Raw genomic sequence first — 27,926 nt, forward strand, 5'->3', positions numbered from 1 at the left:
AGGCTTGGTGTGTCCCCTCGAATCAACAGCTGGAGCAGGGGTTGATGGACTGACGTAGAGACGGGTGTTTAGGCCCACCCAGTGTATGTCTTTGGCCTTTGTCTCTATAATAAGTACTGCACACAGCCCAGTATTGGATACACAGCTAGCTGATTTGTTTTACAGCAGGTTGTAAGAGCAACTCACTGTAGGCTTTAGGTGTCACTTCACAGCAAAACTACAGCATCACAATAATGGCAGCTGCAGACTTTGTAAACACTTCAGTTCCAGTAGCTCTACCGTACATGAAAAAAATCAGCTCGACACACAATCATATTCATTAAAACCTTTGGATTATATTTTAAAAGTGTTAATAGATGCTTTGTACTGCAGTCGTATGTCACTATGAGCTACGGAAACTAACTTTGCGGTTGTACCCGCACCGATTATAACAGAAGTAACAGCAAAGAGTACAAGAATAAACAGGGGAAAACAAATGCCACATTTTTGCTGGTTAGACTATTATGCATATAATATCCTGCTTGGTATTTTGTTAATTTCAACAGTGTTTACTTGTCTGACAGTTTACAGATTATTTATCTTCATAGTCAACTGTATATAATCTTTTCTCTAATCCCCGTTTATTTTTAGTTTTCTTTGAGATGTCTACACTTTAGCATTGCTTTTTCTTCTTTTTATTTTAGTTATTATATTATAATATCTGAATATCTTTGGGTTTTCGATGGTTGGTTTGAAGACTTTTTTCTTTTGTCACCAGCATCTTTGGCAATTCAATTTGGGCAATTTCTTCCTTTATTTCCCGGTACAACAATTACTGTAAAACTAATCTGCAGATGAATCTCAAATACATAACTGTTGTTTGCAGCCCCAATTACTCATAAATCAGATTCTTGAATATTAAAGCTGTCTTTACGCAGAACAGCTGGTGCTCTGTGCAAAGTTGCATTCTTCCCAGATTTGGCCGAGTTGAGCTGTTGGGACTTGCATTGTTGCTGAAACCAAATACTCAAGCGACTACACTCAAATTAACTTCTGAGTGTGTAAAAAGTGAAATGCAAATATAAAAACCTTCTCCCTGACCCACAGCCTCAAGGAAGATTTAACAGAAAAGTGGTGGGAACTCATGTGTACCCGTCAGGCCTTTGAGAGGGCACTTATCTGTTACCAATGGGATGATGTGTACATGACTGCACTTGACCTTAAAGTGAGTCTCTGAGCTCCAGAGTCAGAATTGACTTGTGGTTCCTGTTGTTGAGGAAAGACCAGATGAGCCTCTAGCCCAGGTCACAGCTTGTTAACAATGTAGGTGACATATCTAAAATATGGGAGGTGAGTGTTTAAGGTCCCTTCTGATACAACCCATGAAAGCTTAATATACTGCCTGGGTCAGTTTACCTGCCTCCCTATATGGAAAACTGCTCGACTTAAATGTGCGTCACAGTCACACGTTATCATGCTGTTGATTACGTTTGCGCAGAACAATGCTGTATAATAAAGTTTGCAATAAAAAATAAGACACTTCTCTATTCGTGCCTATTAATCATGTTAAACACATAAAAAGGTCAGTGAAATGAATGCCAAGCAAGTTCATGTGGCCAAAATAAATGAAACACTTCGAGTGGCATATTTGACTGAAACATTCACAGGTTAATTTAAATAAATAAATCACAAAAAAGTATAATGTTATTAAAGGTTTAGCCTACAAGTTCAGACTTAAGTGTGTGCACTTTCATAGAGTGTAGATTTATGTTATCTTTACTTCTTTATAATGATCTTTGTTGACAGATGGTTTTGAACTTGAAGGCATTTGGCGTTCCTACAGCCGAGCAAAAACACTGCATGGCAAAGGTCTGCAGATCTGTAAACCTATTTTGGATCTTTTTAAAAACACAATAAAACTTTGTGCCAGAGTGCCTCACACGTTGAGCAATACTCGGCTAATGCATGCCACAAAAAGCTGGATCCCATGTTGGGCCAGTCGCCTGAAGCAAAGCCACACCGAACTGTCAGATCTGAGCGACCGTTCCCTGGTCCCATGATGTTTGCTTGACGAGGGATTTAGCCGCCAGAACGTCTGTCAATAGAGAAATTGTTCGAGTCGCAACACTTCATCACACAAAGAGCCTGTCAAGTCAAACATGCAGAACTATTTGCAACGGTATCCAAGGTTAAGAATATGATATTAACTTGATGAGTGATGCTGTTGTCAAAACAGAAAAGACAATTTAAAAAATACTCTATTAATGGGGATATAACAACAGTGATGTTAACCACATTGGTTTGATGATGTTACAACTCCCTGCTCTGGAACAGGAACTTATAAAAACAAGTCTATCCATAAAAACCCTGAATTCTGACAGGTTAACAATCAAGGCTCAATATTCACCGGATGAAGAATAGAGTGAATCGCAAGCAGGATTTTGCCTGTAAACCCCATTCAGTCTTTAAGCTGCTGCATGGGCCTGAGTGAGCACACACTCCCTCGGGTCACTTGAGGAAAGCCTCTGCTTTCAGTGGGAAGCACACAAATTACATTTTCTTCTCCCCACCCCCTTTAAAATAAGTTGTTTTCCCAGCAACTAACTCTTTGAAGTTGTAGAATGTGCACAAGTTCAGCAGACTTTATTCCTTGTGACGAGTGTCACACTGTAAACACACTTGAATTATATAAGTGTGTTTACAGTTTCCCTGCCGTTAAAAACTTTACCATACCTCATTTGCATTGGTTCTGTAATAGTGACTGTTGTGTTGAAATATGTTAACACACGCCAATGCTTCTTTTACCATCCCACGCTGCCCAGCATTGACATTGTCTAAATATATCTTCTTTTTTTTAATGTAAAAAGTTAGAATTTTCCATCAGGTATTGTTAAATTACTTTCCCTAAAGTTAAGTTTTTCCCAAAGTCTCAGTATTAGTATTGAGATATTTTAGTCATGATTTATATCCAAGAATAATTGAGTTATCGTGACATTACTACATGTATCGTATATTTATTTCATTGCCTATATACAAAACGTTCCTTGCTCATTTCACATCCTGTAAGTATATGTTTTGGCTGGAGCCTGATGCAGGGTGAAGCTAGTAACACCACGCAGAGGATTGTAATGTGACCAGCAGTTGGAGTTCTTCTCATAATGCAGTGATTAGGAGATGCCGTCGGAGAGAGAGGAAGAGGCTCAGTGGCAGAAAGGACCTGACCCTTTGCATGGGGCCTGCAGCCATACGCCAGTCAGGCCAACTCCAGCTGTGCAGCTAACAACCTCTGACAACACATCCCTGCACTCTCCTGTGAGAGGCTGCAGCCCGGAGGACAAAGTATAGAGGGCTGTTAGGTTATTTATGACTCATCTTGAAAAACCTCAGGATATTAGATCACAGTTCAAGCTTTAGCAATGTGAGAGGCAGGCTCCAACACCTCAGCAGAGAGGCTAACATGTAAAGTCAGGGAGGGACGAGAGATGTCACAATGAGATGAGCATTCTCGTATGCAGAGGGTGTTCATTTCTGCTAGGGTTACACATAATTGTTATCATGAGTAAAGAGGAGTCAGTATCATTCAGGATTGAGGGGGGGGCTCATTCAGATGGTAGGCAGCTGATAGCCTGATCAGCCTGGAGCTACAAAGCCACCCTATATGCTCAATTTCACTGAGCGGGGGGGGGGGGGGGCTCAAGTTCATTGACTCTGCCGGTTAAACAAAGTGTAGAATTGGTTTATGAAGCGTGGCGCTGGCCAAGTGAACTTTGCCATACTGGCCCTGAGGTCTGTCAGCTGATGTGTGATAACACTGGACTGTCCATCCAGTGGCTTTGCATGGGGTCGAGCGGGGAGGCCATTGATTCAACACACTGCTAATTCCTGGTCAATGTAAAAATCAAACTGTGACTTTATTATAAGCAAATAGACGAGATTAAGTCTTAAACACAGCATCCAATCTATTTACTCAGGTTGGAAGATGGCTTAAATGTGATCGCTGTTATGACAACATTACTTATTGATTCAAAAAACATTACCGTAGCCTCCTTTAGTCGATTGTACATGGTCCCAGAAGAAGCCATATTTATAACCATGTTAGGGTTCTTGCAATTGCTCAATACCATACTCTGGCTTTGATCCAACTTCCTCTCAGCTGCTGTGCTGCTGGTTGCCTGGGTATTCATATCTCAGCAGATTCCTGTTAACATTTACAAACAACTTCTCTCACATACCATACCCTGGGTGTGTCTTGTTGGCATTACAGTGACTGCCCCAAGGTAAACTTTCCTCGATCTAAAGCGGACTCTAGTACAGGAAGTGTACATTGCCAAGGTTTCTTTGGAGGATTATGAAAGCTAGAAATGGATAATGCTTTATGAAACCCTACAAATTTTGACAGGTTGGACATATAGATCCGGAAAAAATTAAGAGAGCAATCAAAATGATACTTAAATCTTTATCTCTACATGTATGGCAGCCATTCCAGGGTCTGTTGGATTCCAACACAGAGAAAAATTGTCAGTAGTTTATAGAATACAAAAAAAACAAACATGTAACTTAAAGACATGCCTATAAATAATAAAATAAGAGAAATTGATAATGCTGAAGTGGTCTCTTCATTTTTTCCAGGTCTGTAAATTCTGTCTTTGAACCCAACAAATCCTTATATGGCAGCTTTACTCACCTGTGTTTTCCTGCTTTAACTCAAACCACACTACAGTTAGACGGAGGCATCTTTGGCTATCCATGGTTCTGCAGAGCAATGTGTTTACTAGCTGACTCCATATTAGTTTTGGTCTTTCAGCTTGCACACAGGGTCGGCCATTTCTGCTGACTGAAGAGTTATCCTATCAAATATACATTTTCCATGAGGCCTCGATTAATTGTCTTTGAAGGCCTGGCAGAGCCATGAAGTGGACATCCTAGGGACTTTCACACTGACAAACATGTTTGCCCCTACTTCAATGATGAAATGGAAATGCTCCACCCTTCTTTCAGTCGTACTGACATCAAAGGAGTCTTTTTGGCTGCCCTCATTTATGCTGGAGCATCAAAGTGGTAAGTTTTAGAGCAGTGCACGGAGGAAGGGTGAGACTAAAGCGTAGCGATGATTGATTAACATTTATGGTAGAAATAGGAATACAAATAGTCACACCGTCACAGTGCACTGCTAACAGGTGATGCCACTTTCACCTGTGTTCCTGTTACACAGTTGTCAGAAAGATAAGAATGTGGGTGAAATGTTTTAACACGTTAAACTTAGAGTCTGACTCAGATGAGGAATACAGAGGCATGACGGTGTGAAAGTTCAGAAAGACAAGCCTTCACACCTCACCCTGATGCTAACCAGCAGGTCAACATGCCTAATGGAGCTTTTCCATAATGCTTAAAGTAACCAATTAAAAAGAAAACATGAGATCACATTGACAACTTCAGCATTTTTTGCCAAAGAAATCAAGTGAGCACAATCTGATTCACAACAGCATGACACAATAGGTTCAACAAAGAGTTATGAAAGTAATTGTCATATCCTATGTGCCAATAGTTACACACACACACACACACACACACACACACACTTAAACGTAACCACATAATTAAAAGGAAGTCATTTGTTGTTAGCTTAGCGATAAAATAAATCATCTGGATGGCTTCACTGACACAAATCAAACCTGATTCAATGATAGTCTAAGGTGCCATCTGTTTGGCACCCCCGACTAAAATGAGCGTATAAAACTGTTGTCACTCTACCCAGCAACAATGACTCACATCTATTTCCTTGCAAAAACACACTTGAGACGAATGTTGAATTGAGAAAAAGAAGAGGAAGAAGAGAACAGAGGAAGTGCTCGACAGAATACGGACATCAAAGCAAAGCAGGAAACGGAGGTTCTTGCAAAACCTGCGCTTTACTCAGCTGAAGACAGAAAAAAAGCCCCCTGACAGATTTGCATTTCCTGCATCATGTTTGATTCTACTTGAAGAACAGATATGACCTTAGTTGGCCTTCACAGGAGGAAGGGCTTGTGATAACTTACTTGAAAAGAAAAGAGCGAATCAACGGCTGAACCTGCACAAACTGCCAGTCAGATGGAGATAGTGTGGATATCAATCTATATGTATATAGATAGATCCTGATACCAAATGTGTTATTAATTCATTGTTTGAATGAACCAAGATGCCAAACAATGACTGTATGATAGACAAGGCTAAGAAATCTGTTTAGGATTTTGAGAGGGGGTTGAAGTAGAAAGCTTGAAATCAGACAAATAATTGAAGTAAAAATAATAATGGCTGAATCATTGCTGCTTTAATTTATGTGATTTCACATCTTAATAAAGCCACTATTTGCTTGTCCTTCTTGGTCATAATTTATCAATATAAAAAGGGATCCCTGTCAAAGAATATTTACTCCTTTGATTTTAAACTATTCGAATAGGATTTAAACCCCTCAAATTTGTTGACTCAAAACTGTAGCTCCAGTCTGACCTGAGCATCACAAGATCCTCCTCATCACTTCTCTGTCGAGAGAAATGGAGAAGTGCGGTATCCAAGAATTCAAACCAGTCACAAATGGATTCAAGGACCAACTTCTATCCTTAGATTTGTTTCACCTTGTATGGACTTCACTACCCACAGACAACCCCTTCTGAAGAAGTTCGAGATGGACTGGAAAAAAAAAAACAAAGCAGGCAGTGACGGGTAGATTAAAAACACCCTGAAGAATAAAAACTCCCAGACCCTGGAGATGCCGAGAAGAAGCCAAACATGAACACCCCCTAAAATCTCTTATTCACTATTTCTTCAAACTTGGAGCCTCTCTTCTACTCTCTCTGCCAATCCCACACTGTCACCCCCCCCACACAGAACAAATGAGCAGTCACTAGCCCCAGTGAACCAGCTCAGTAGACGACACCCATTGAAAGCGAGCTAGAGCCCAGCGAGGATGGATGACTCAAATGCAGCTGCCTGCCATGCTTTCCACACATCCTCATTACTCAGTATTCAGTCATCTCAGGGCTCTGGGGGCGGGGGGCCTGCACTGAAACCCTGTTGTTAAGCCCTTGCTTCCCACTCGACTGACTGGCTGAGACACACAGCTCCACATTTTCTCGAGCCACTGGTTAGCCCATCTCTGGCTCAGATTTGCGGTTAGCTACTTAAAAGCCCACAAAAAAGGGATTGTCCCAGAACTGTTGAATCACCTTACCATTTCTATTTACTCCAACTCATTAGCATTTTGTTTTCAAGGTTCAAGGCTTTATTTGTCATATGCACAGCAGATACAGCGTATATGTTGGCAATGAAAATCTTATGTCGCGTGCTCCTCCAACAACTCAACATACATGGTGCAAATAACATAAATAAAATAGTGCAAAAAGAGAGAAGAATATTTACAGTAACAACAATAAAGATTTGAGGATGTGAAATATATACATATGTGGAATACATTGAAAGTATTTAAACACTTTACACTGTTGAATGAGGAGGTATGGACAGATGCATATATTATGTATAACAGATGTATATGGCAGATATGTATAATATATAGATATGTGTACTATAAACAGATATGTATGGCAGATGTGTATAATATATATATATATGTATGTGTGTACTATAAAAAGATGTGAGTAGACATTCACACAGCTCAGGAGTTCAGTAGTCTTATAGCCTGTGGTATAAAACTGTCTCTGAGTCTGGTGGTCTTGGTCCGGATGCTGCGGTACCGTCTGCCAGACGGCAGCAGACAGAACAGATTGTTGCTGGGGTGATGGGGGTCCTTTAATATCCTACCGGCCTTCTTCCTACACCGCTGGGTGTAGAGGTCCTCCATGGATGGCAGCTCCGTCCTGGTGATGTGCTGAGCAGTTTTCACCACCCTCTGTAGAGTCTTACGGTTGAGGGCGGTGCAACTGCCATACCAGGCGGTGATGCAGCCAGTCAGGATACTCTCGATGGTGCACCTGTAGAAGTTGCAGAGTATCCTGGAGTCCATGTTGAACTTCCGCAGCCTGCGGAGGAAGAAGAGCCGCTGTCGAGCCGTCTTGGATATGACCCTGGTGTGATGTGTCCATGTCAGGTCCTCACTGATGTTTACCCCGAGGAACCTGAAGCTGCTGACTCTCTCCACAGGATTCCCGTCGATGGTGATGGGTGTGTGTGCCTCTCTCTGCCTCTTCCTGTAGTCCACAATCAGCTCCTTTGTTTTGCTGACGTTGAGATGGAGGTTGTTGTCCTGGCACCAAGATGTCAGGGCTCTGACCTCCTCTCTGTACGCCGTCTCGTCGCCGTCTGTGATCAGGCCGATGACGGTCGTGTCGTCAGCAAACTTGATGATGGTGTTGGAGCTGTGTGTGGCCACGCAGTCGTGCGTGAACAGGGAGTAGAGGAGAGGGCTGAGCACACAACCCTGAGGGGCTCCGGTGTTGAGGGTCAAGGTGGAGGATGTGATGTTCCCCATCCGCACTGCCTGGGATCTGCCCGTCAGGAAGCTCATGATCCAGTCACAGAGGGCGCTGTTGAGCCCAAGGTCCCTGAGCTTAATGATGAGCTTGGAGGGCACAATGGTGTTGAATGCTGAACTGTTTTCTTCTTCCCCTTCCCTTTTGTGCTTTATTTGCTCCTCAACATATAATAAGTCTCACCTCTTCACATCAAGCTATATTATTGCTTACAATTACCAAGACAAGCAGCCATGGGGCCAGTTCTGCCCAGTGCTAGTTTTCTCTCTTTCACTTCCTCAGCTTGGTATCAGAATATCTGACTTACCGTAAGCCAGCCCGAGAGATAAATCGGAAATACTTGTTACATAAATAACCTATTGGGAAAGTTCCAACAGTTACTATAGTCCCTTAACAGATCATAATAATAATAATAATACATCTTATTTCTATAGCAGACTTTAAAAACAATCTCAAGGTGCTTCACAATGCTATGAGGGGGAAAACTCAAATTAAATGAAAAGTTATCTAATAAACATGTTTAATAAAATACATTTAAAGAATACAAAAATAAAATAGGGAGCTTTGTTTTAAAAAGATAAACCTCTTATCGCCCTTCTTGGTGTGTCCCATGCTCTAATTTTAGGTCGGCAGCAGAAGCAGCACACATACAGTGGGGCAAAAAAGTATTTAGTCAGCCACCAATTGTGCAAGTTCTCCCATTTAAAAAGATGAGAGAGGCCTGTAATTTTTATCATAGGTACACTTCAACTATGAGAGACAGAATGAGAAAAAAAAATCCAGGAAATCACATTGTCTGATTTTTAATGAATTCATTGGTAAATTCCTCGGTAAAATAAGTATTTGGTCACCTACAAACAAGCAAGATTTCTGGCTCTCACAGACCTGTAACTTCTTCTTTAAGAGGCTCCTCTGTCCTCCACTCGTTACCTGTATTAATGGCACCTTTTTGAACTCGTTATCAGTATAAAAGACACCTGTCCACAACCTCAAACAGTCATACTCCAAACTCCACTATGGCCAAGACCAAAGAGCTGTCAAAGGAGACCAGAGACAAAATTGTAGACCTGCACCAGGCTGGGAAAACTGAATCTGCAATAGGTAAGCAGCTTGGTGTGAAGAAATCAACTGTGGGAGCAATTATTAGAAAATGGAAGACATACAAGACCACTGCTAATCTCCCTCGATCTGGGGCTCCACGCAAGATCTCACCCCGTGGGGTCAAAATGATCACAAGAACGGTGAGCAAAAATCCCAGAACCACACGGGGGGACCTAGTGAATGACCTGCAGAGAGCTGGGACCAAAGTAACAGAGGCTACCATCAGTAACACACTACGCCGCCAGGGACTTAAATCCTGCAGTTCCAGACATGTCCCCCTGCTTAAGCCAGTACATGTCCAGGCCCGTCTGAAGTTTGCTAGAGAGCATTTGGATGATCCAGAAGAGGATTGGGAGAATGTCATATGGTCAGATGAAACCAAAATAGAACTTTTTGATAAAAACTCAACTCGTCGTGTTTGGAGGAGAAAGAATGCAGAGTTGCATCCAAAGAACACCATACCTACTGTGAAGCATGGGGGTGGACACATCATGCTTTGGGGCTGTTTTTCTGCAAAGGGACCAGGACGACTGATCCGTGTAAAGGAAAGAATGAATGGGGCCATGTATCGTGAGATTTTGAGTGAAAACCTCCTTCCATCAGCAAGGGCACTGAAGATGAAGCGTGGCTGGGTCTTTCAGCATGACAATGATCCCAAACACACCGCCAGGGCAACGAAGGACTGGCTTCGTAAGAAGCATTTCAAGGTCCTGGAGTGGCCTAGCAAGTCTCCAGATCTCAACCCCATAGAAAATCTTTGGAGGGAGTTGAAAGTCCGTGTTGCCCAGCAACAGCCCCAAAACATCAGTGCTTTAGAGGAGATCTGCATGGAGGAATGGGCCAAAATACCAGCAACAGTGTGTGGAAACCTTGTGAAGACTTACAGAAAACGTTTGACCTCTGTCATTGCCAACAAAGGGTATATAACAAAGTATTGAGATGAACTTTTGTTATTGACCAAATACTTATTTTACCGAGGAATTTACCAATTAATTCATTAAAAATCCTACAATGTGATTTCCTGGATTTTTTTCCCTCATTCTGTCTCTCATAGTTGAGGTATACCTATGATAAAAATTACAGGCCTCTCTCATCTTTTTAAATGGGAGAACTTGCACAATTGGTGGCTGACTAAATACTTTTTTGCCCCACTGTATGTCAAGGTCATCGGAAACAGGTGTTCAGTTTGGATCCACCTCAAGACTCGCATGCTGTTATTCTATAATGGAAGCAACTGGGTTTTCTTTTTGTTTTTTAGCACTATGGCCTCAACTAAAACATTGTATTGATGTTTTGTCTATAAAATGTGAAAAAATGTAAGATTGCCCTTTTAAAATCTATCCTTGAAATAAGGATGATGTCTCTAGACTTTTTAACGTAACTATAGGAATCCAGCCAGTTTCACAAAGACAGGCTTTGATGATATCTTAGATCAAACTAATAGTCACACTTCAGATTTAGCAGTTTAAACATATCTATGGCTCAAATCCATCTAGTTCCTAATTTGAGCTGCGAGCGGGCCCAGAGATCAGGCCTGGCCCGGCATGAACCTGCGTAGTTTCTGTCCAAGCTGACCCAAGCAGGAACCACATATGCAGGGTTGGGCCCAAGCTTGAATAAAAGCTTGAAAGAAGGAATGAGAGGAGGACTAAGCACACAATGTTTGTGTTCGTTAATATTATTGATGATGCTGGTATTTTAATATGATCCGTATGAATGAAGCTCCACGCTAAAGTCTGTTCAGTGTGGTAACAGACACTCGGACAGTCTCCAACCTGCATGCTCTCCTGCCGAATGTTCAGCACTGCGCAACTCTTATATGCCAATGCCAAAACAAACCAAAAACATAGGGACCTTTGGGCAAACCTGCCCCATTCAAGCGTGTGGGAGTTTTGAGAAATGACCGCCTGGGCAAAGTCAGGCCTTATCAGGTTTGGGCGGAGGATCCAAGCAATGGTTCTCGTCTATATTAACAAAGGACTATCTGGCTTTCAAGCTGGGTTAACTAAGGCCCTTGATTTAAAACACATGGTGGACTGATGACTATCAGACCCCTCAGAGACGCTGAGCTGTTGTGGATCAGGGTATTTTATTTTTGGACAAACTAAATCGACGAACACAGTACACTACTGTAGATGTTCAACAGGTAACTGCAGCCTCTTAAATTCCCTTCTCTATAATCACTCTACAACATTGTGAGCAAGTCACAGATGATTGACGATGCTTACTGTGAAGATAGTAGCTTTGCATATTTGTGCTGTATACTATCGTTTGGCAGAAACCGCCACACCTATTAAATATTTAAGCTGTTATCTTCCTGAGCAAAAGTAAAAACACCACCATCCCTCGGCTCAAAGTAGCCCACTGTTCTTCATGTGGGAGGTAAAAACTGGAAACAAGGGCCGATGCGTTGAGGCATACTTAACATGTTGAAACTGCTTTATAGAGGGGTCTAACCTGTTCTGTACACAGTTAGATCCTTCTGGAAAAGACAACAAACACCAACAGCTTGTACACTGTCCGCCTTATGAAGCTGCCCGCTTCATACTCTGCAGCTGACTCTACGGTCTTGCTTCCAGCACAAACTGAGTTAGTTATGGCCGGCCCGGCCGCCAGGAGCGTGGGAGTTTACTTGCTTTGGCAGGTCCCCTCCAATTGGAAGTGATCCCCTCTCTACATCTTGCTGAGATAACTGGGTGGGTCTTGCTATGCTAACTTACTCGACCACTTTACCTCACACTCCTGGGGTCTTCAGATTGTTCAAAATGTATGAAAATACAACAAACGTTACATGTTTCAAAATCAATGTAATTCACTGTGCCATCAGAAAATGAGGACATTATTCCGGCTCTGCGCAGAAGAGGAGCGTTCTCCATGGGAACCAAATTAACCAAAATTGTAAATGAGCTCTGTGAGGTTACTTCCAGGAGAAACCCTAGAAAGGACCACCAGATAGAAATGATGCTTCCAAAATAAAAGGATAGTGACTGCTCAACACCAAAACTTCTACCCCAATTTAACAGAAAAGAGAGGAGATTTTTACTTTCAGAATCAAGGCCTCTGTCTTTTAATTAATTCAAGTAGAAAAGACAATGATTGCATCAGCAGATAAAGATTGTGTTCGGGAGAGACAAAGAGACACAGCCGACACATTAGAGGGAGATAGACGGTGGGGGGGGGGGGGCAGGTCCTGTGGTCCAACCCAAAAACAGAGCCGGTGCAGACCCGTCTGCTCAGCCCGGGGCGTCCCACAATCACAGCCATTCAGGGCTCCTGGAATTTGTCCCCTGGAAGTTCAGGCAGGTCAGCTATCTGTGGAAAATAAGCTGCTCCCTTGTTTCCAGGCACTGCCGCAAACAAACTACAACCCCCAACACACACACACACACACACACACACCATCCCAAACCTGACTCTCCATGCCACCCTGTCCTCCCTCCCTCCCCCTTTGTGTTGAACTGTCAAACTGCCAAGAGTTGAGATGTTCAGAGGCGCTACAGCACAAGTATTCACGCGTATTCAGACTCACAATGAAGACAACTAAAATAAGTGAAATTAAAATGACACATACTGTAAGAAAAATCTAATATTTTAACAATTCTGGGGATGTGATTTAAGCAAATGTTGTATACGAGCAATATCATTTTTTTTTTTGTTGGAAAATGTTACATTGAAATGATAGTTTTCTGTGATTATTTTTTGTTTTACAACTTATGTCCTGGGAGATCATTTGAATTAACGAGTACTAATGGTAGCCATCTCGGTTGTTTACGTTCATAATGATCATTTTGTGGGAGTGGTATTGAAAGGAGGCCTGAAGGGACAGAACGACAGCGTTGTAAATGTTCTCTTAACAATGTTTTGTACAATGTTTAATGTGCTTAAAGTGCCACCCAAAGATTTTGGAAAAATAAAAAAAACAAGATGTAAAACTTGAGTCAATGCAAACACTTGCTCTCATTCAACACTTCACTAAGGAGAAACTTCAAGTGTTTCTTCTCAAAGTGACCCTCCAGCAGACGAACCACTGTGTTTCAAAGTGCAGTCACTATAGCTGGAGATGGAAGGCCAACAAGTCAACCAATATAGACTCTCACTCACTTTGCAGCTGACCTTTCAGAAAGCTTCCAATCAGATTACAATGTTGTGTGACATTCAATGTGTGTGAGGAGAAATTAATCTCGTAGGTGTTTGTGTTTCCACAATTGCAGTGTGACATCACATGTCGGCTATCAGGCAAGTCAAGCAGGTTTGTAAACATAGCAGCGAGTTTACGTTACTTATGTTGGCCCAGGTTCATGGTTTTGTTTGCTGATATAAGCGGCAGTCTTTAATTCCGGCGGAAACAATCTCAAGTTTATATAACCCTGCTTGAGACTAGATGGTTCACAGGTTTGAATCCCTATAATGACAAGGAACAACAACTCACAGAGGACTAAACTGGGTTTCAAGTGTGAGTGTGTGAGCACAAAGATGAGGCAGGGTCATTTTCAAAAAGCCTTGAGATGCTATAATCATTCAAACCACCTTCTCATCATCCGAGGAAGACATGCCCTCGCTACAACAGTACTATCGGGCCTCAAGAAAAACAGCAACCAACAGGGTCAGGCTGTTAGTGTGGGTGGGGAGGGAGAAGGAGAGGGAGAGGGAGAGGGAGAGGGAGAGGGAGGGTGTGCCTGCCTCTAGCCCTTTCAGACAGAAGAGAAAAGTCTCGTAAAAGCAAGACAGTATTGTAAAATGTGGAGTATGGTGGCTGAATGAATCCTGGAAAAAGGAAATAATCGGGATCTTAATTAAAATCAGTGACGTATTTCAAAGTTTCACTTTGGAAAAATCCATTTCAATTATAGCTTTTTTTGCTCCTTTTTATGATAAAAAACGTTAATTTTATACCAGAATGAACTTCAGACTGCATTTCTCGCCACTGTACAAATTAAATGCTAGTGTTCTTTGGCTTAGGAAAAGTATAAAGGCTGGATTATTAGTTACTCTTAATTAAGATAACACACGGGAAGGGGAAGTTTGTCTGTCCTGTGAGGAGTAATTGAGTTAAAGGCCAAACGCTCCCATTGAGGGAAACTAAGTTTTCCCAGAGGCAGCTTCATCACTTTATTGGCAGAGCAGAGCAGAGATGCTAACCATTCCAGGCTGAGGGGAAATCATTTTAATCTCTCCACACCCACAATGCTTTGTTCCACTTTTGTGATGGACTCTAACTCAGAACAGAACCAAACAATGAAATGTCCACAGAACAATGCACCTCTGACAAGAAGAGTTACGAAGTCTGTGTCCCGTTATATTTGGGTGTGTTCCATGAAATATGTGAAAGTGTTTTATTTCGGTGCTGGATGAGATTTACAGGTTCGAGTTAAAAAGGCATCGCAATTAAAACTGATGAGAGTTCAAATGAGGTTACATTTAAAAGAGTTAAAGAGTGGTATGCAGTATTCATAGTGTCCATAATGTTACTGTCCAACAAGATGCATTGTACAAACGTTTGGTGCACAGTGAAGGAAGACCCCCGGGAAAGTATGGTGTCTTAAAAAAAGGGGTGTGACTGAAGCTCTAATGGCTATGTAGCAAGTGTGTTGCAAATTGGACTACACTTTGGGGAAAAACATTTTGAGTACATGAAGTAAGCTCCGAAACCTTAATGCTGACTTACTGACTGGACTAAGGATGTTCAATTTGATTTAAAAAGGCTTAAATTAAAACTTTCATTATAGCTGCTCTAGTTTGGGACCCTATTTCAAAGTGTTTTCTTTTTTTAACTTGAGACCAGTCTGCAGTTTTAAGTATCTATGATTTCCAATCCGACAGGAAATGAGGAAGTGTGCAGTTAGGAAGAAGGCGGAGGGTTAAACGCTTCACTGGCTGATGTGTCAACATGGATGGGCCGGACAGGGACTCAGACGGCGTCCTGCTGATCCAGCCTGGCTCTGTCAGGTGGCTTACATGCCCACTATCATTGCAACAGGTGTGCGTCTGTCCTCTCCACTTCCTGACACGTCCTGTCCTGTCCTGCTGCCAGCGTCACCATAGCTACGCAGAAAGCCACTGGTGTCATCCCTCTCGCACATACACACACATTGGCACAGAAATTACTAGGGAACGGGCACTGGCAGTTCCTCTCATTAAATCAGGGACGATACACAATGTTTCTGCCCTCTGCACAGCATCACTACATGTGTGACACGGCCTCTCTCACAGTAAACACGATTAGCCTCTGGAAAATCTGAAATAAGAGTGAAAAAAATCTGGCCTCAACTTCCAAAAGCACACACACAAAAACACCTCTTCCTCGGGCTGTACAATTCATAATAAGCACTGAAAAAAGAACAGAGCACAATGATAAAGTCTGAGGGAGGTATGGATAAAAATAAAACAGGGCAGACTGTGTACACGTGTGTGTGCATGTGTGTGTCAATCCCATCTAGGTCATTCTTGGCTCAAACAATGCCTATCCTACTCTTGCTGTAATGGCCAAGCGTGGCAGCACTTCCAACTCAAGCTGTGTGAAGATCATCAGACAGACCCCAAAAACAACTGCAGTGTGTACATTAGGACAGCCCTGAAAGCAAGGGAAGACTTTGTATTTACAAAGTATAAAGTTGTGAGGCTGGGATCACAGCCCAGGGTAAGTATGCTAACTGTCTCTCCCAGACAGACAGGAGAGTAAAAACAACCGCCTACGTGTGGGGAGTTATTCCCTTCTCAGCTACAAAACTCAGCTACTGCCTGTGCTGTGACTTATCCAGACGCTCATAACGCCCCCTAAACCCAGAGAGCCTAAAGTGTTGAAGAGAGGCTAGAGAGAGGGGGCTGTGAGTGTGTAAAGAGCCAAGTTACTATCCAATATCCAAGCTCTGCCAGTTTTTATTTGCTCACTCACTACCCCTCTAACCCCCATTTTCTCTCTTTACAACTTTAGCCTTGTTCACATATAAAAAGTGCTTTGTTAAATAATTCCTAAAGTACAACCAAATTGCGTCTGTAAAGGGAGAGGCTTTCTCCGCAGTGAGGAGCACAAACGCACTGCATTAGACAATCTTCAATATGAGGGAACACTCCTAGAAACATTTAGTCCCTCAACACATGTATCAGTGCTGCTCCGGGTACAGATATGTTCTTGTTGTGCTCAGAGACTCATAGAAAAACTGATTGTCCACAGCCGAACAAAAAGAGTTAAAGGAAGTGGACTTATTTCACAAAGCCTTATTTTGTAGTTGTGATGCCTTCTTACCTGTCCTCATCCACATCCATGGTTATGTGGATGCCAAACAGACTGTTGACAGCAGGAGTGGGTAGGCTGAAGCCATCGCCGATGAAAGGCATTACACCATCTTTCCCTGGCAACACGACGGCGTTACGCTGAGGTAGGCCGTCAGACTTCTGCCTGCTGTCTTCTACATGGTTGCTGAAGATGGAGGGAAGGCCTGTCGTTGCTCCTCCGTGGACTCCTTGGGGCTTTACAAGCCCTCCTGTGCTGGGCCCCTGACTTGGCGCTCCCGGAGGGTTGTTGTTGTGGTTTGCATTGGGCACTGTGGCGGGTGCGTTCTGGATACTGTTGTAGGGGGTGGAGGTGGCGGCGATGGTGCCTGAAGGTGCAGGGGCAATGCCTAACCCTCCTGAAGGCTGAGTCTGGCTGACATGCTGTTGTTGGCCACTTCCTGTATTGCCTGCTTGCATCAGAAGCACCTGGGCAGAGGCTGCCTCTCCGCCTGGCACCTGGGCCCCAAGACCAGCAGGGGGGATTAGAGGCGATGATACCTGGCTGGCTAGAGGCCCCATAGGGAGGGCAGACATGGGAAGGTTTTGAGTGCTTGAGACAAAGTGCTGCTGACGATACTCCTGCTGGCCCGATGAGGGGCCAGAAGGATGAGTAGAATAGGCAAACTGTTGGGCCTGCATGGCAGGAGGCATAAGGGGACCACCATGGTGCACACCATTGAGGCTGTTAGAGAGGAAGGTTTGGGTTGCAACAGGCTGCACATTGCCCTGAGCCTGTTGTGATGCTGTAGTTGTATACCCCGTGGGGTGAAAGGCACTTGCTGCACTCCCTATCTGAGGAGACAAGCTGTAGCCGTGCTGCAGAGCCTCTGAAGGGGTGGAGTGGGCGGGGTGAGCAACAGAGTAGCCACTGTCAGAGGTGTTCTCCGAAGCCTGTGCAAAAAAAGCACCACTAGTAAACACTGAGTTAAAGGTGGCCCCTAGCCCACTGTCCCTGTCCATACTGTGATCAAGGGTCACAGCTGACTTTATGCTATCCACAGTCCGATTTGAATCTGAATCTCTCTCATAGAACTCAGTGCATGTCCACCTGCCCCGTCTGAAGGGCTCTCCAGTACCATGGTCAAGTTTAATGACCCTGAAACGGGAACTGCAGCTGGCTGTGTTCACAGGAGCTGTGTGAGCCACACTGGGAGCATGGGCTGCACTGATGACTGGCGGATGGGTGGCTGGGCTCGGAACAAAAGGCTGAGTTGTAGCTGGCACAGGCACACTTCCTGTTACATTATGTGGGGTGACATGACCACTGCCTATACTTTTATAACAGAGCCCCCCGTTGACAGGACCCGTGCTGGGCGTCTGGCAGTCCGGAGGCTCCCCTAACGTAACGCTGTTTAAGGTTTCCTCTGAAGAGCTCCTCTCACACACCCCAAGGTCTGCCCGAGAAACGTCAAATATTTCCGACGACACGTCCTCTGTGCGGGACTCGTCCGGGTCGTCCAGGCTCTCAGTATCGTCCGTGATGCTGCTGGCCGCCACCTGAGCCTGCGTTACACTCGTGATTTGAAAACAACTTTTCTTCTTAGCCGGCATTTTTGACATGTTGACTATCTGTGTCGGGTCTGTCTGCTCCCCGGAAGAAATAAAGTGCTGGACTATTGTCTTGCGAAGTAACTCACAGCTGAGGGATGTGACACAGACACGTACCGTCACAGGACATTTCCATACCGTTCCTCTTCCTCTCTCGTCGGAGAAAAGTGTCACAACCGGGGACAGATCCTGCGAAACTACCGAAACCTTCCGCGGAGACTGCTGCTCCTACCCCGGCCTCTTTGACACCTCGTCGGCCTCCCTTGTGTCCCGGTAGCGAAGTTGAAAGCAGGCCCTTGTCAAAGTTCTTGTTCACAGCTGCCACCGGTACTTTAGTCTGAGGCGGGCCCGGTGTTCTCTCTCAGCTATAAATGTAGACTAGCAGAGTTAGCTGATGTTAGCTAGTTTCCCCTACTCCAGTACCAGCATGTGCGACATCATGATGTAAACAAATCCATTGTCTATCCAAAAAGAACATTAACTCCAGCAGGAGACAGAGGAAATGTCTCAAAGTCGGTGAAGTCTCGCTTCTCGCTGTGTGGACAGCTCACTTTTGGCAGCTGCTACTAGCAGCTAGCTGACAGATAACCACTTTACCACAGCCAGTGGAGAACTAAGCTAATTGGTAGCTAACTGCTGCCTGCCGCTCTTCTGACCCAACCACTCGACAAGATGGCAAGAGCGTAGTGCATTCTGGGTATTGAGGTCAAACTAGTTTTACATTTTTTCAAAAATATGCATTCACAAATCAACGACGCCACAAACTGTTATCGTATGAACATTTTGCAAAGTTATCGAGACTGAGAACAATTTTTTTAACGAAAAAATAGTGTTACGTGGCTTAAAAACTATTTCGGTCATAATCGTCACTTCCGGTTCACGTCCCAACCGGTAGAAGCAAAACACCAGTGGACAGATGTTCTTTTAATTTATGTCAAATGTTGTTATAATTTTGGCAAAATGTAAATAATTGATAAGTATCAAGAAAGAAAATATTAAGATGTTTATCTTATCAGAAGAAGTAAATGATATTGTCAATAACGTGATAATTATGGGTTAAGAATACCACATTGTTCATGTAGGCTAGAGGGGAAAGTAAGAATCCCTCACTTAACCGGTTTATAAATCAATAAAAAAAAAACATTTTCTAATTGAGTTAACTGACACAAACCAGCTTATATTTTCCAAGAAGTTGCAAAATATACCACAATGTGTATGGCAATTTCAACAAAAATAAATATATTTTTGAAAAATATTATTTAGAAATAATGTGTGTTTTTCCTATGTTGATATTGCCGTGTAATACAGTTTTTGTTGTTCTTATTTATCTGTTTATAGTTTTGGAATACAAACTAATATTTATAGGAAATACAGTACATTGAATTGTTCTTAATAAAAAAATTGTTTTAAACTGAAAATTAGTTCAGACAAGGTGTAAACTAGGTCTTATCATCTGGAGATTATACATTTGGATAAACTCACAATTATAAATACAATTTAATAAATGTTTCCTTGTATTGACTACTGTTATTAACTATGCCCTTTTAATAATTTTTCCATTTTTGAAAGCCCATTTTGAACTTATCTCTGTTGCAAAATTGAGTTTCTACTTTCTAGATTCATGTCTCAAACATTCATTCAGTGACTTCAAACAACTGAGTCATAACAGCAATTGTTCTTGTTTTTGAATGATTCACTTATTCACAGGAAACTGCGTATCCTATTCAGTCTCTCTTACTGCTTACTTGGCATAATGTTGCTTAACAAATATGACAGTGATGACTATAGTCTTTAGGAATGTTATAATTTAATTTATAAAATAGTAATATCTTGATCTCGAATGCGAACAAATAAAACTAAATAAAATAATGTCTAAAATATTTTACTGTTTCTGAGGCCCTTATCAGTTTATGTCACAAACTGTGCTTGGGAGGAACCAGCAAGGCTCAATCCACTAATCTTAATGGTGAAGAGGCCACATGAACATACGCAAGAACAAATAAAAGCATTTAAAACTTTCTGTAGATGAAACATAACTTAACAGAATTTTTAACTTGATCATTAAATGAGGTCAGCATCAAATATTACCATCTAAATTCCTAGGATAAAGCATATCAATTAATTATTATTGGCGCAGTCAAAGCATACTTCTCTTGTGTGAAAGCCAAACAAGAACTAAAACTAAAACTAACAAATCATTTGTAGTCCCCAGGAATAACTCAGCCTCACACCTTTTATTATAATAGTAATATCATTACCCAAAACCCTGGTTTAGCACAGACTTGCCCTCTGCCAAATCAGCATGTAATATAGACATAATTTCCAGAACAACATTGAAGTATTTTTCTAGTTTATTTTTCATTGTTAATATCCAGTCACATCCAGGAAGCAGGAAATGCCTCTTTCATATGGTCCATGACTATGGTGACCCCTAAGGGTAAAGCACCAAACACAACACATTCAATCCTTAAGATTAATACACTCCTGTCTTTTGTTTGGTATTTTCAGCTTTTACTAATAATTTGGACCGCATTTTCTTGTGTTTTGTTATAAGACATACATGAAATATTATACCAAGAAATGAATGTGTTCTTGAGAAAGACATAGATCTCTAGCTTTCTTCTAAAGTACAACCCCATAGATTTTATTTGACTTGCTTCAAAGACTCAAGCAGTATGAATACTGCGCCTTCATTCAATTGTTTTCTTTACCATCTACATCTAATGGGCCTGCTATTCATGACCCTGGATACTATACTGTATGACTGTGATGACTCATATGGGACTTCAGCATGTAAGGTGTGTTTAAATGATGTGGACTCCCTACCATGAGTAAGATTGATGAAGTATTTTTGTTGAGAGGAAATGTAATTCAACAATAATATAATATAATATAATATAATTTAATATACTATAATATAATAATAATAATAATAATAATAATAATAATAATAATAATAATAACAACAATAAAAATAAATACATACATTGGCACTTTGAGATCCTTACTTGTTACCTGATGAACACACACTGTATCAGTGACTTTATTCCTGATGGTGACTCATTAGCAATGAACTGATGACAGTAGGTAACTGCCTCAATAAAAGCCATCAAAGGCGTGTGCTAGACAACAGGACAGATTGTCACAAGATCAACAGATGACACAAAGAAAAGGAAATAGGTCACAATGTTGTGTTGGCCCATGTTTGGAATAAAAAGTAAGTTCTGTTCATGGCCTGGAGGTTCTTCTTTTAAAATGTTATTTTCCAAAGTGCTAGGAGAAAGATTATATGGCCTGTTTTCTACTGAAATACATTTACAATTTAGAACACAAAAGAAGTGATTAGCTTTCTTTGCGGATCTGGATTAGTTTATGAAAGTTTGTCCCTGGAACAGCCGGTTGGCCTTGGGCATTTGAGTGATGTAATGTTAAAGTCATCGTTTAAAGTCCATTTGGAGTATTTTGTTGCATTTCCTTTCAAAATGAACTGCTTATGTATTGTGCTTTAATCCAAATTTAAATTAACATACAACACCCTCTACATTTACCCTCAATGGCATGTTACAGTTCTTCAGTTGTGGACAATGACAGTATATAAAGGGAAGGAGAAAAGTGATAACATTTGGGTTTATATAGGGCAGATATCTTTACCTCATCTCGTAATCTAACAGGTCACCTTCATATTCATTTGTTTCTTTTGTATATTGCTGTTTTTCCCCTTAAAAAACACATGATTGTTTGAGAAAGGGCAATACAAAATAGCTGTGCTGTATTATTCCCCTGACACGACTGACTAATCATTGAATTATACAGTTACGTAATGTCCGGTTGCCGACTCACAAGGTCTCTCTGACGAAAACAATTCCATGCAAGCCTCAGATAAGAAGGACGAGATGGAAAACTGCTCAAAATAGATGTGGGTTGACAGACAGTAATAAAATATTTTGTTAGTTCAATATTTTCTGCTGTATTTCATGAGGTTTAAAACAGCTCCAATTTGAAAATATTATAATTTATATTTAGGTTAACAGTATACAACTGTGCAAAACTGCTGAATTACAGCAATTATTAAATGGTTTTCATGATCAGACAGTTTTGTTTTTTTGGCAAACATAACTTCTCAATCCTCTTTAAATGGACCTGGATACAACTTTCTCTGAAAACAATGTTGCAACATCAGCTCCAACAAGCCCTCTATACTTAGACGCCCTCCTTTGGTAGCAGGCTGTGCGTGGGCTTTCCCAGCCCCAGCCAAAGTGTTTGTGTAGCTGGTCGTGTTTATTTGCTCTGGTCTGAGGGTGAAGACTACCAGGCTGTGCTGCGGCGCGTCACGGTTCAGCACGCTGGGTCCACTTTCAGTGTACCACCGTAGTAACAAGGCAGCCGTTGTACCGCTGTATTTTGGGGCATGGGGTCTCGGCCAGCGGTCACTCTCAGCAGCCCAACCTGGGAGACCTCTGGCCTTTAGCAAAGCATTGTGGGGTCTAAGAGTACACAATCAACAAACAGACTGACCAAACATCAATCCGCACTTGCTATAAAAAAAAGGGGTTCCCCAGAGAACATTGTACAAGAGGTTGGTTCAGGGCAACTTGACCAGCCTGAAACTGAAATAATGAAATATGCATGTTAACCCTGTTCATGGTTTCAGGTTTATTGGGTTTTTCCAGGGAAACACACATTGGCTTGTTAGTTTTGCCCTGGACCATTTATTTCCCTGTGTCTGCCTGCTAATAAAAGTAACTGCTAAATAAAGTTAAATTACCTTCATGTGTGTGTGTGTGTGTTTCAAGGAGCGGTTTTGTCCCTTTTCGTCCACATAAGCCTCCTTTTAGCCCCAAATATAAACAGTTCACAGAACAAGCTCTAGGTAAAAGTCTGGTCAACTTTTGGAGATCATGGGATCTTCTTTTTTCTGTTATGCTACTCATGTTTATCCTGATATTTTTCAATACCTGGTGTGGGGATTTACAGTTCAGTTATGACACAATGTCTGGAAATGATATAATACTGCATGTAATGAGATGTAACGTACAGTAATATACAGGGGTCTGTCTGTATGTCTGAACAGGGAGGAAATAGTTTGCAATGTCTGTTGCAACACAGATTAAAAAATATGTTGTAGCATGTTCTTTTTTCTCTCAATTCATAGTACATTGTATAACATATGTGTATATTTACTGAAATAAACTAAAACAAGATTCATAATATCGTCTTAACAGGCAGAGAAAATACCTGAATTATTGTGCCGTTATTGTGAATCATAAATTTCCTCTAACTGCCTTTAAAGACCGGAACAGATTATGGGAAAATGACAAGAAGGGAAAAAAGGGAAGCTTTTGAATGAAGAGTAAGTGTGGCGTTATTTCAATATCATGGTCAATGTGCTATGTGCATTAGAGGCATTTATTTGCACAGAGAGCACAACAAGGACTTAGACATCAACTCTGAAGTTTGGCATTCTCAAACAAAGGGTTTTATATTAGGTGGTTACAGAGTAATTTGCATTTAGTGCTGATGTGCATGATCAGCAATAGAGGCCCACCATTTTGTCATGAGAGTAATATTATAATGTTTAAATTCCCTACGCACCAAAAATCCCAAGCTACCAAAATCCATGAGTACAAAGCTCAAGTCCTCGGAGTCTTAAACCCCTTACAACACAAATAATAATGCCAATTTTCATGAAGACGTAGGGAAATAAGCACAGAGAAGGTGAATCAACATTCCTGGTGAGGACAGATTTTCGTGCTGTAATCCCAAATGACACATGGTTCTGATTCATTGTGTAAAACAGCAACAACAGACAAAAACAACAGAAATCTCCCATATTGAGTAAGTACTTGGCCTGTGTGTGCGAGTGTGTGTGTGTGTATGTGTGTGTGTTAGGGAGAAAGAGAGATGATAACTTTGGGTACGTGTTACTGATCACGGAAACAATAATGTATGCTTACTCGCCCACATATAATACAGTAAGTTTATATTTTCACAGGAATGTGAGTCAGAGCGAAAAGTAAACCCAAAGAAATCTATACCCACTTGAAGTGTTTTCTGGCATTTTTTATTGAAGCCCCTGCATGACTTGGTGCAGGTGCCTTGCAGGGTACAAAGAGGCATTTGTGAGGAAAAGGAGAGAAAGGAAAGGAGAGGAAAATGTGCTGTAACACGGAGACTCATGCTCATGAAGAGAGTGATGTTTATCTGGATCATTCAGCAGAATCATGTACTGTGACTTGTTTAGACAGAAACATCATTCTACCTCTGTGTCTTTATTTGCTAATTCACAGCAAGTAGTAGGAATTGTTTAAGTAAAATACTAGTTTTATATGTTCTTTGTCTCCAGTCAACAAGTCGGTCTGAGTGGCCTGAGTCAACTCTCTTTAAGGTCAAAATGTAAACTTAATAACAACATTGACAGTAAACACCGCAATGAATTCTCTCTTTTCCCCAAAGAACTCAGCAATTGCAATCATATGATGCATATCCTGCAGGGCTGCAGCTGGAAGTGGCACCAGGTCACTTATTACGATTACATAAGACATGTAACAAAGACTAAGAAACCAAAGCAACATCAACAGATCTGTTTTCCTATAACAGTAAGTGAATGAAATCGCATACAAAGCTGTTCATTCAAGCTAAGCTCTCATGGTAACCCATTTCTTTCTAGACTCCAGAAACCTAAAATAAAATATGTAGCACATAAAAATGAAAACTTTTATGTTTTTCTCAAGTCTGAAGTCATCAAATTCACGATGTGAGCCACTGTGATGCAACACTTTGTGAGTCAATATATCAGTGACAATTTACATAACTTAAATTCATAGCGTTTCATTAAGTTGTTTACTTACTGACTTATAAATCTTAAATATTCAATAAAAATGATACAAAACAGAAATGACTTTTTGATGGGGTAGCTACTTGAATCTGAAGCAGACAAAGGTGGTCCTTCCTACAGTAAAGTATGTCAACAAAACGTCTGGATGCATCTTCTCACTTGATAACTTAATTAAGGTTTTCCTTGTGAAATTAACAATCTTATATTTAGAGTTTGTTTGAAATAGAATATTAAAAGGAATTCAAGGAAAAGGCCTGCTGTTAATGGATGTTGAGTGGATTTGGATGATAACAGGCACAATGTTGTTTTCAGCAGATGTTTAGGCCATAAAATAAAAATGTGAATTTTATTGTTGTCAGGTTAACTTTCTGGTCTATTGATAGTGGTTGATAAAAAAGTATTAGAAGCATTGTTGTTTCAATAACCTCCTAAAAAATGCACAAGCATAGGCTAAATGAGAACAAGTCTTGCTGTCACCGTTCGTCCTTGTTTGTGCAGCAGCTAACTGGTGGTAAAGTTTTTTAATTGGCTTCATTATTTTCAGTTGAATTGTTAGCAGCCATAGTAACACACATAGTGTTGTGAAAATAAGATTAAAGTACACATTCAAGTCTTTCCACCTTGATCAACCGCTCATAAAAGTGCCTACAGTTACAAATATGTCAATCACAAAGTGACTCAGAGTTTGACTGGAGGAAATACACAAATGCAGTCAATGCAAGCTAGATAAAAAAAATAAAAAAGATTGAGAAGGTATTTAACCATTGCTCTGCTAGAGTAGCATTTAACAGCATTAAAAGAAATGGTAATATGGAGAGCTGGGGTACAAGTTAAACTGTGACCTTTAAATCACTGTGTAATATGACATAATAATCATATAATAATATTTTTGAGAATATCCAAATCATTAGACAGATTTATAGTGACGGATTAACATCCCCAGAATACAGTGAAATCAATGTCAGAAATGTCAAATCCTCCCATCTTTACTTTGTTGTCTTGCTGTCCTTTCTCGCTCCCCCTCCTCCAAGTGTGATACGCTTAAGTCCTTCCTATGACCTTTGACCTGACAGGCCCTAATATCCCCTAATATTTATATATGCGGCTGAACTTCCATCTTTTAATCTTTTCATTGTATTGCAAATCCTAAACGATTTATTTTCTTAATTAGCAAGCTTGAAGGGGATTATTGTGTCTTGTTGGAGTCAAAAAGGGGAGGACAGCAATCATGACTTCACATGAAGAAATGGGGCGAGTTACTACTTGCTAAAAACAGGCTAAAGGCTTTTTGTTCCGTACTTCACTCTTATTTTACCCTTTTATTCATATTTCCTGATTACTTTTTTATCCTAAACATCATTATGTTTAAGTCCATTAAGCTGCCATGTTAATAAATGAGACTGTCTCTTATACTGCCTGAGGAAACTCCAAACATAGAGGAGAGGAAGGGTTTGAGATCTTTTAATTCTGCTTCACAAAGTGTAGGTGCAGAGTTTGAGAGAAGTAGGCATTGGAGGCAAGGAAGCTCTAAAGAAAAGGCCCTATCGGTGGCATTATGGAAATTGTGGTATCCCCTTCCTGGTCTGTTTTGGTTTGATCCCTTAATAAAATAAAACATGACAAAGACTAAAGAACTAAAACCCTTCTTTTAATCAAATTAATTATAACTTGTATTATGAGTAAGTGTGTGCAGGTGAAAATAAATTATTGTAGAAAAAATAAATAGCCTACAGCTTGCACATATACACTTGCAAATACAATTCTGGCATATGCAAATCCCCCCCCCAAAATATACACTTATTGGGAGAGATTTAGGTATATAACTTCGCCTTTAAACAGGTGTTACACAGGTTTTGTCTTTTAGTTCTTCCACTGGTTTGATGCCCATATCACTGGGTGTCAAATGATCAGTATCCCTTTTAGTGCAGCTACATATTAAAAAAAACGCTGTTAATTTTCAAAGTTGGTGTAATTAAGTTGTATATGTGAATTTACAGAATATGTAAAATAAATTCTGTGTGACACTGTTTATACAAGCAGAAAGCTAGTACTTGGGTAAATATAAAGGTTGCACCGTAAAATGTCAAATTCCTCTTAGAGAGTTAGTCTATACCGCATGTGCATTTCAAGTATATTCATGTCTTGTACTGGTAGCTTATAGGTAAATGAGAAAGGAGTGGCAGCATGCATGACCTTTGTAAATTGCTCGACAGTTTTCTTATAAATTGACACCTTCAATTATTCCATTTACGTTTTTCTTACATAAACTAATCTGCCTTTAAGCATTTTTTGGGGGTTTTGTTAGGAAAAAATGAGATAAGATAAGAATTACTTTATTAATCCCAGACTGGGACATTTTTGCGTTGCAGCAGCATAATACAATACAATACACGTCACTGCACATAGAAATAAAATAAAATAAGAAATAAACAATTATAAAGTATGGACAAGTAGAAGAAGTATAAATACAAATAAACCGGCATTTTATATATATATATATATATATATATATACATATATATAAAATGCCGGTTTATTTGTATATATATATATATATATATACAGTTGAATATGAACATAAATAATAATTCTTGCCTGAGGAGGATCGACCTGGCAAGTGTTTCATATCTAGTGGCTCTAGAGCACCATCTGTGTCTCCCTGTGCTCATGACTCCAGTTCATCTCCAGCACACTTATCAAAGCTGTAGTAAACAGGTGCAGTCACA

The 27,926-nt window shown here is 40.9% G+C and overlaps 1 protein-coding gene across 5 annotated transcripts in view; it reads right to left on the bottom strand.

Moving 5' to 3' along the window:
- tsc22d2 (TSC22 domain family 2) overlaps nucleotides 1-19,115 on the bottom strand; it is a 34,284-nt gene extending 15,169 nt beyond the window's left edge. The window contains exon 1 of one of the 5 annotated variants that reach the window (XR_010166416.1): nucleotides 16,789-19,062. Coding sequence is in view for 4 of the 5 variants with exons in the window: in XM_063890995.1 (XP_063747065.1) it covers nucleotides 16,789-18,377 (1,589 nt within the window). In the remaining variant the exon portion in view is untranslated. Of the gene's footprint in view, nucleotides 1-16,788 lie in introns of all 5 variants that reach the window. The other 4 variants (XM_063890995.1, XM_063890996.1, XM_063890998.1 and 1 more) reach the window with 4 other exon arrangements.
- Between the last annotated feature and the right edge of the window lie 8,811 nt (nucleotides 19,116-27,926).

Source organism: Eleginops maclovinus, chromosome 9 (assembly GCF_036324505.1).
Source record: "Eleginops maclovinus isolate JMC-PN-2008 ecotype Puerto Natales chromosome 9, JC_Emac_rtc_rv5, whole genome shotgun sequence".
Taxonomy (NCBI): domain Eukaryota; kingdom Metazoa; phylum Chordata; class Actinopteri; order Perciformes; family Eleginopidae; genus Eleginops; species Eleginops maclovinus.